At 49.0% G+C, this 8973-nt stretch overlaps 1 protein-coding gene across 1 annotated transcript; it reads right to left on the minus strand.

Moving 5' to 3' along the window:
- Positions 1 to 723: 723 nt before the first annotated feature.
- On the minus strand, positions 724 to 5156 carry LOC127335261 (SUPPRESSOR OF GAMMA RESPONSE 1). The gene is made up of 6 exons (XM_051361878.1): positions 5037 to 5156; positions 2633 to 2759; positions 2083 to 2263; positions 1505 to 1968; positions 1189 to 1418; positions 724 to 1098 (listed from the first exon to the last, which is right to left on the minus strand). Exons 1-5 carry the CDS (start codon positions 5042 to 5044, stop codon positions 1191 to 1193), a joined length of 1008 nt encoding a protein of 335 aa, XP_051217838.1. The 5' UTR covers positions 5045 to 5156; the 3' UTR covers positions 724 to 1098; positions 1189 to 1190.
- Between the last annotated feature and the right edge of the window lie 3817 nt (positions 5157 to 8973).

Raw genomic sequence — 8973 nt, forward strand, 5'->3', positions numbered from 1 at the left:
CTTATCTTGTGAAAAGCATTATTTTTAGCACTGAGTTTTGTCTTTTTTACACACGTCACATGATAAGTCGATTTTTTACGAAACCTCTTTGTAAGCGTGTAGCGCGAGAAGATTTACATGCGAATTTTTGGTTTCAATTTTAAAAAAATTCAAAATATATGTAAGATAAATTTCAAAATAGAGCTTCCCTCTTTTGTCTGTATTCTTTTGTATTGCATAGATAAATTCAAACGCAATTAAAGCGTTGTGAGTTATCATTCTTCCCGGGATAAAAACACTTTGGGTAAGCGAGATGATTTCATCAAGCATAGGACGTAATCTATTCCCGATATGTGCCTCCATGGAATTAGGATTCACCACTCCTTTCACGCTTGATTGTGAATTTAGGATAAAATTGGCCGAGGTGCCAATCTTAATTTGTTTCTTATTAGAATTTGCATTTAGCCATGATTACTACACATATTAGTAGCTAAAATAACATTAATAGCTAAAATAACAATTGTATTCACCACTGCTTTCACCCTTGATTGCGAGTCTAGGATGAAATCGGTGAGGTGCCAAGATTAATTTTTTCCTATTCGACTTTGCATTTAGCCACGATTAGTACATATTTAGCCACTTCTACTGCAAGAATGTTGTGGTGAATTAACACATTAACAGTTCTCCTAAATAAGAAACTAGAACCTGGCACTTACCTTGGGGTCACTAACTTGAGAACATAAAGCAGAAAACACGGCGTGCAAGGATGGATCACATCAAAATTAGTACATCTCAAGGGAAGTGAGTTAGTTAACATGTCATATCATACATTTTAACAGCTTAACATTACAAATACAACACATCAGCTGCTTAGCAACATAGACTTCTGAGTCGAGATGATGCTCGAGAATGTCTGACTCATGTCCTAATACTGCTATACTGGAAACATAGCTGGGGCACGCCATTTCGTAGACCGAAACATCATATACAAAATTTTCCTCGGGAGATGGATCACCCATACATCACGAGGAAAGGCAGTTTCTCTGCGTTGCGCAGCTACTTCAGAACCCCTCTTCTATGCTATGCTACATTTCCGTTCAGTCAGTCACTCTGGCTATCCTGCGAACCAGCACAAGATCGAAACACACGATAAGTATATTCGCCGTGACAAACACAAACAAGCAAGAACGCAACACATGCTACACTTACGGTCAGAGTGGGAATTCCAGAGGTGTTGATGTACAATCCGTGAAGAGTGCATCCATGTCGAAGTAGTCGGGAGGCAGCGGCTTCTCATGGCGGATGTCCGAGATGTCGTCATTGGGCAGCGGGTGCTCGTCGAGGTCCGATAGCACACCGTAGTCGACAGACTGTGAGCTTCCAGCGAGGTCTTCGTCAGCCTGCAGCTGAACAGCGCATGACCCGGGGTCTTCCTCATCCTGTCATAGTTTCAGAAAATCCAGTAACATGAATGGCAGTTGATAGCATTGCAGTAACCATGAAAGCTAATGATGATGATGATTACCTGATCCTGCTCTGGTTCGAATGGGCTACCACTTAGGTGACGAGGCTGCGGAGGGTACATATTTGGGGTTGTAGGATCGATATTCATTGCAGATTGACCGGATTTGGCATCAACAACATGCATCTGCGATTTCCCAGTGTTTGACTTCAACTGCCAAAATACTCTGGAAACGACAAGATCCCCGTGCTTTTCATCTTTCTCTACCCCAAGGTGACACTGATGGATCGTCCAGTTAGCTTTATGTATCTTTCCCTTGCCACATTTCAGAACCAATATTTTCTTCCAGCCTTTTGTGACACCGTTATGTTTGATGGCTGCAGGTGTTCCGGTCATGTGCCATCTGATCTGCTCATCACAATCAGTGTGATTACTGTTGCTGATTTTCCGACGCTTGCGCTGACCAACATCATACGCGTTTGATATTGTATGGAAAAAATAACTGCTTCTCCCATCCATCTTGATACCTACAGGGCATGTGAAAATTACCTAAACAATAATTTTCTCTTCAAAGTAGTACTAGTAGTTAACTGGTTAGTTCAGAAGGTCCTGATGGCATGAGAAGAATAAGAATCTTGTACCAGGAAGATTTTTGGGATGTGTATAACAAATTCCATCCACTTCCTCTATGGTTGGAATGAAGTCATCTATTAGTACATGGGATGCTGCCCTGCCAACCTTTCCTTCCAGATGCATAAGCAGTTCCTGATCAGTTGGTTCAAATTTAACACCAGCAGGGAGTCCTGGCCACTGTGATGAAACCTGCAAATCAAGGCATGGAGTGAACCAGAAATCATGACGTTGTACACCCTCTGTATATGAATGCATGATATGTTGTTCAGAACATAATCGCTCAACAAGCATATCAAGCGTGAAAATGAATACAATTAATTTTTTTGCTTCCCACGTGTCATTACCATGCATATAGAATCTAACAACTCGTTGATTTTTAAAATAATTTGTGCATAAACTAAATACTCAAGCAACTAATTCATGGAGTACTTTTCTTTGGAAGTAGTGTATTTTTAATCGCTGTTGAACTTTATGCACAAGATTGTAACAGGGAAAGTTCCTACACAAATGAGCATAAATTTTTAAATCTTGCTATCATAATATATAGTTAACACTTACATCGCCATTATAGATGCGATATTTGCAATTTGGGCACTTCTTCCATACTGCGCCGACCCATTCCTCGATTTCTCTAGCTTTGTGTGTAATCATCGCAGCAATTATCTTCCCATTAATAATCAATGACCTGTAGGAGGAACTGTGAGATCAGTCTATCTTAGGAAGCATCTGTTTGAGGCGAACTGATGATTCTATTTTCAACCAATGATTCAGAACAGATATCTGACCTGACCGAACAAAATTCTCTCTCGGGTTAATCAACAGATCTTTTTAGATGCAAAACTGAGCAACCTAAGCTAGATGCACATGTACGAAAGAGTTTTTACAGGCAGATATCTAACTGAATTCTAGGTACAATGATAGGTTATCAAGAATAGTCAATGTCTCTCAGAACATATGCTAACTAATTTTTTCCAAAAAGAACATACGCTAACTACCAAGTACATTAACTCGAAGAAGAAAAGTATTACGTCCTTTCCGAAATGTAAGCCTTTTTAGAAAGCTAAATTAGCTCTACGGAAAGGGTTATATTTCGGAAAGGAGGTAGTAATAATGAAGACAATTAATTACGACCATGAACTGCGATAGATACTAGTGTACACTGTTTTGACAGATCAAGATTTTTTGATCAGTACCCCACTAAAGTACTGCCATCAATTTCGGTTTTGCAGTTCTTTAGCCTTGCGTTGCTATTTCTGGAATCCCCAAATCAAACATAGGCAGAGTATCGCCAAGAAGCTCTGTTTCTTCCCCTGTTTCGGAAGAAAGACGAGACTAATCTGGACCATGCCCATTGATCTAAACAGCCAATGATATGAATAATGGGCACCCAGTGACAAACATGTGAAATTATGACCAGTGCCGCTCCTCTTAAACCAGCAGCTGTCATTTTCGTGCCACTACAAGCAAGCAGGAACCTGGAGGCTAATCGGAAGAATCCTGAATAAACATTTCAACTAGCAGTCAGTCAGCAGATAGAGGAACCCAACACCGACCACGTTCGAGCTGGCGTAAGGAGACGTTTTCTGTGATACATGAATGCTGAACTCGGGAGCTGCACCATCTCGTCCTAGCAGCAATCGAAGATCCGATCGAGCGGCACGAACAACACGTCTGTCTCTCATTTGTGACCATCTGAAAAGGAATTTACAGGGGCGGACAAGCTGCGATCAGAGAGCACCAGGAGATGAGATCGATCCAGCTCCAGCAACACTCAAAGAATGCTGAACCTGAACAGCACAAATCTGCGTTCTATACTCTGATTGCTGAGTCTGATCACTGCAATAGTCAGGGGCGGAGCTGGAGGAAAATATTCCGTGATGCACGCTCAAGCTTGTTGCCTTTGCTAGCTGAATTAATACCTCCCTGATGCATACTTTTCTGCCTAACCTGATGCACTGCCTTAGTTTTAGCTTACAAGTACTAGTAGAAAAAATCTTGGACCCTGATGCATGTGCATCAGGGTAAGCCTAAAGAGATCCGCCCCTGGCAATAGTCGATAGAAGCAAAGAGGGACGGACAAGCTGCGAACGAGCACGAGTTCAGTCTCCAATAGTCTGAACGGAATGGAACAGTGTTTCTCTTCCTTCGAGACGAAGGTTCCTCCACCACCACCTCGGCAGACCGCGAAACCACTGTACTGCCACTCCGACGAAGAACAGAACCGGGGCCGGATACACGGTGCCCGCGCGCGGAGGCCTTACCTTTTTTTGGCTGCTCCTGTTTTTTTTGAGACCTCCTGTAGTATCTTACAGAGGAAGGCAGCGACGAGAGGAACCCTGCCGGAATCACGTCGCCGGCGTAACACCGAGCATCCCCTGGCGAAGGACGTTGTCGAACGCATTTGTTCAGTCAGACGATATGTACCATCTGCTTCGTGCCCACCTCGAAACAAATTACTTCACACGGACGGACGGGCGAGCTGCGATCAGAGAGAACGCCGTGCCTGCAGCATCACATACTAGCAGCAGCAGGCAGCAAATCTCCACTCTGCTTTGTGACCATCTCCGAACAACGAAGCAGAAGCGCACAGCTGCGACCGGCCGGAGAGCACCACGAGATCAATGATCAGTCTACACAAAGCAGAAGAACCCCCCCTATGCGCCCTGCCGGAATCACGTCGGCGGCGCTAAACCGGGCTCGATCCCGCGCGCATTTGCTTCGGTCAGACCGACATCTACTCCCAAGGCTCCGGCAACCCATTTCTCCCTCAAACCGCAGACGCAACAGAATCCACCGTCAATCGCAACGCCCATCTGGATCAACGCTAAACCCCCCCATCGGAATCCCCAAATCCCCTGTCGATTTCGGAGCAGATAATAAACCCGGAACAAGAAAAGAAAAGAAAAGGACAAGAAAAACCCGGAGCAGAAAGAAAAGTTGAGAGACCCATAACGCGGCTTACCCTGCCATGGATGCTCGGCTGCGCTGCGACGGGAGGAGGCCTTGGAGCGGAGAGTGGGGAGCCAGAGCAGGAGCGCATCCGAGAGACGGAGGGAGGGAGAGAGCGTGCGTGTGGGCAACTTCTTGGCAAGTGAGGTGAGAGTGCCCCAGCCGGGGAGCGGTGCTTAAATAGGCGCGGGGTGAGAAGACCGGAACGTGACCACCGCGCCTGAATACAAAATGTCTTGCCCACGGCAACAAGCAACCCCCCTCCAGTCCTGCTGTCTCGGTCCGGTCGCTTGGCGGGGAGCTGGACTCGGGTGCAGCCTCGACGTGGACTACGCTTGTGCCAGCCATGGCTGGCAGCTTGCTGCTGGATTCTTCCATATACCAGAGGAAATGTTTCAGAGATTCCATTTGCTCTTGTGATTACTGCCATTCCGCTTTCAGGCTAAAATGAGATCTATGCATGACAAGCGACAAGATCCATTGATCTCTATTCGATCTCCCGCTAAACAATGGAAATAAGTTACACCGTGATACGTGCGTCCATCGACTTAAGATTTGCGTGTACTGCTTTTCCTCAACAGTGATAAAACAAGACTTATGTTAGGACGTGGCAAGCGGAGTTTGGCTAGGGGAGGTTCTTCATGCGTCACAGACACACTGTTGTGTGCTACTTTGCCTCAACTGAAGAAAAAAAAAGACTTCTGCTAGGACATGACTGACAAATGGTGAGTGGGGATTGGCATGGAAGGTACTTCATGCATGGCAGTCCCAGTGTTGTGACCGGGTGTATTACTGAGCTAAAAAGTTACCCGAATGAGTTCAAGCTTAGGGGAGAGTTTAAATAGGCAGGTGTCATGCCAATCCGGGGCATCAATATCGTATTGGATGAACTAGAAACCTATTCCTGAACCCCATAGTTGCTTTCGTCTCCTTCCAAACCCTGAATTCATGTCCGAAATCCCCTTCTCTATGGCGATTATATCAAGGATCGCTACATTTGGTATCGAGGGCTAGGCATTTCCACTGCGGAGATCGAAGAGCATAGCAAAATACACACGAAGTTGTTTCTCCAAATCATTTGCATGATTCTTTCCTGCGAGAGGAAATGTTTCCGAGTTCTCTTTTTCTCTTGTGATTACTACCACTCAACTTCAAGACTAAAAATGGAATGTATCAATGACAAGTGAGAGGATCTATTGACTCTATCTCTTGCTAAACGATGGAAATAAGTTACACCGTGAAATAAGTACCTCCATCGGCTCTGGATTTGCTGTTACTTTCCTCAACCATGAACAAAACAAGAATTTTGTGTGGATCCCTGAGGTGTCGAGCGACTGAAGGTCCTTCATGGGTGGCATGCGTAGTGTCGTGAGAGAATGCGTTGTTGAGCAGGAAAGTTACTTGAACTTGTTGACGATTTTAGGGGAGAGTTTAAATAGGCAGATGTCGTGCCAATCCGAGGCCTCGGTAATGTATTTTTCTAAACTAGAATTCTATTCCTAAACCCCAATGTTGCTTATGTCTCCTCCAAAACCTTGAATGCTCAAATCCCCCTTCTCTATATCAGTTGTATGAAGGATTCTTACATTATGTGTCCATGGCTAGGCATTGCCTATCCGGATATCGAAGAGCGGGTTAAATTCACAGGAAACCGTTTTTTCTGAATCATTTGGGTATAAATCAGTCTTCGATTTGCATAAAGTGTCCTCCGAGAACACCCGCGGTTGGCTCCGATCTATGTTCAAGCTCGCGGTGGCTCCTCGAAACACGCTGGTCCAAAATCGAGGAATCCTTGCCTCGTATAATAGGCGATTACGTGTCACGGAATGCTCGATTGGAGGTGCTACACCAACGGGTGGTGGTCGATCGATCCTATGACCGCCATGGACCTCACGGTCAACAAAATTCAAGAGCACCTCAGCACACGCTGACGACAATGGTGAATGCGGACGTGTATATGTCTCGAGCGGCCCACATCAACAACGTGCCACATCAGCGTCGCATGTCGTCCTCATCTCAGGAAGCCACGGTGACACACTTGAGGAGATGCTTCGAAATCTCTCTACGAGCCATCAACATTCCTCGGGAACGGTTTTTTATAAAACAATTCTATGTTGAGTATGATGGTCCTCATTCCAGTCCTAAGATGGATTTTCCTAATTTTGATGAACAAATCCAAAGTTATGGCCGGCCAGTCCAACTAGCGCTTCAGGCGCTGCGTAAGCGCTGAACTCGTGCTCCTGCCACGCTCATGTCTACGCCTATGGCCTACGGGACACCCGCGCGCAGAAGGTGGGTCACCTCAAGGGGACTAGGCTGATAGGTTCGAAATGCGCTGGCGCTGTCGGTGGGCCATACAGCGAGGCGCAGGTGGGACCCACAGTTCCTAGCGTTGTTTCTTGCGAAGCCACCACATCAACAGACTAGAGTGCCCAGGCCCATGTCTCATGAATGTCTTCTTCTTCAAGGTAACAAGGACACAAGGTACTGTAAGATAAGTACACGTCAGCTGGTTCCCCCTCGCGGACACAACGTGCGTGTCCCCGGAACATGGAACCATGCGTAACGGTACACATGTACTGTACGTATGTACTGCTGCTAGTAGGTGACTGGGGAGATCACGGTCACTAGCTAGGATTTTGCCCTTCGCATATAGTGAAATAAACAGTTTATCTCACCTGGGAACGAAACTACAGAACTACATTACCTTAGAGCATCCCCACTCGTTGGCGCTCCCCACGCCCAAATCCGGCGAAATTTTCATCCGGATTGGAGGAAGATTTGGCGTGGGGAGGAGTAGTTTCTCCTCGCGCTCCCAGTCGCGCCTCGACCACGCCAGGGCGGCGTCCTCGGGGAGGGTGTTGTCGGCGGGCACCAGGTCGTTGAGCGACCTGGCGATCGCCTCCGCCACGGCGGCGTCCTCCGCGCGCTTCGCCTCCTCCTCGGCGAGCCTGTTTGCGGCGGCGTTGGTGGCGGCCGCGGTGTCCTCCTTCTTCACCACCTTCCTCTTCCGCCCACGCTGCGGGGAGGAGGGTTGGTCGCGGATGACGAGGGTGCCGCTGCTGCGCCCTCTGGTCGGCGGCGGAGACACCGACTCCTTCTTGACGCGCGCCGGCGTCGATGGAGACGTCGCCTCCTTCTTCACCGGCGCCAAGGATGGCCTCGGCGCCGATCCGGAAGACGACGAGCTGGCAGCCATGCGCCGTGGCTGCCAGACGTTTCCCCGGCGGCGGCTCGCCGATGCCCTCGATGCAGGGGCATCGTGAGCACCGGGAATTTTCCGCCCTCGATGTGCTCGAGGACGGCCTCGAGTGTCCGGCCCGGCGCGCTCCACCAACGTCGGCGGCCCGCGGCGTTGTTGCGCGGAGGCGGAGGCGGCGGGCCGTCGTAGGCCGCCAGCTCCCGCTCCCACCGCCGGAGGAAGTAGGAGTTCCACCGCGTGTAGTTGTCGGGGTGGTGGCGCGGGTCGGCGCGCTCCTCGTCCGTCATGGTCATCCACGCCTCCTCGATGGCGACGTCGAGGGCGTGGCCCCGAGGCGGCGGCGGGATTGGAACGCCGCCACGACTTAGCCGCCACCCGTCGCCGGGAGGCCTCGTGTCCGGCGGGCAGGGGTACCCCGCCTGGTGGAGGAGGTGCCCCTCCCACGCGTGGAGCGAGCGGCGGGGGAAGCCATTGTTGGCTGCGCCGTCGTCGTCGGAGAACGCCATCGGGAAAGTGGACGGAGAGTGGAGGGAGATGAGAGCAGGGGTACGCGTCGCGGCGAGCGGAGCGGCCTATATAGGCGCGGCTGGCGCGGGGGATTAATGCCGCGTGGAATGCGACGCGTCCGCGGTGAGCTGACCGGCGGCAGCCTTTACTGCGCGCGGAAGACGATGCGTGCGCGGAAGACGATGCGACGACATTAACTCGCCGCGTGGAAGCTACGCGGCCGGCGAATGCTGACCGGCGG

This window comes from Lolium perenne, chromosome 2, assembly GCF_019359855.2.
Source record: "Lolium perenne isolate Kyuss_39 chromosome 2, Kyuss_2.0, whole genome shotgun sequence".
NCBI lineage: Eukaryota > Viridiplantae > Streptophyta > Magnoliopsida > Poales > Poaceae > Lolium > Lolium perenne.

Excerpts from the sequence above, each read along its gene's own strand:
- LOC127335261 (XM_051361878.1), bottom strand. Across the intron at positions 1,969-2,082 it reads ACATCCCAAAAATCTTCCTG|GTATCAAGATGGATGGGAGA; the intron begins GTACAAGATTCT and ends CATGCCCTGTAG. Across the intron at positions 1,419-1,504 it reads TCGAACCAGAGCAGGATCAG|GATGAGGAAGACCCCGGGTC; the intron begins GTAATCATCATC and ends AAACTATGACAG.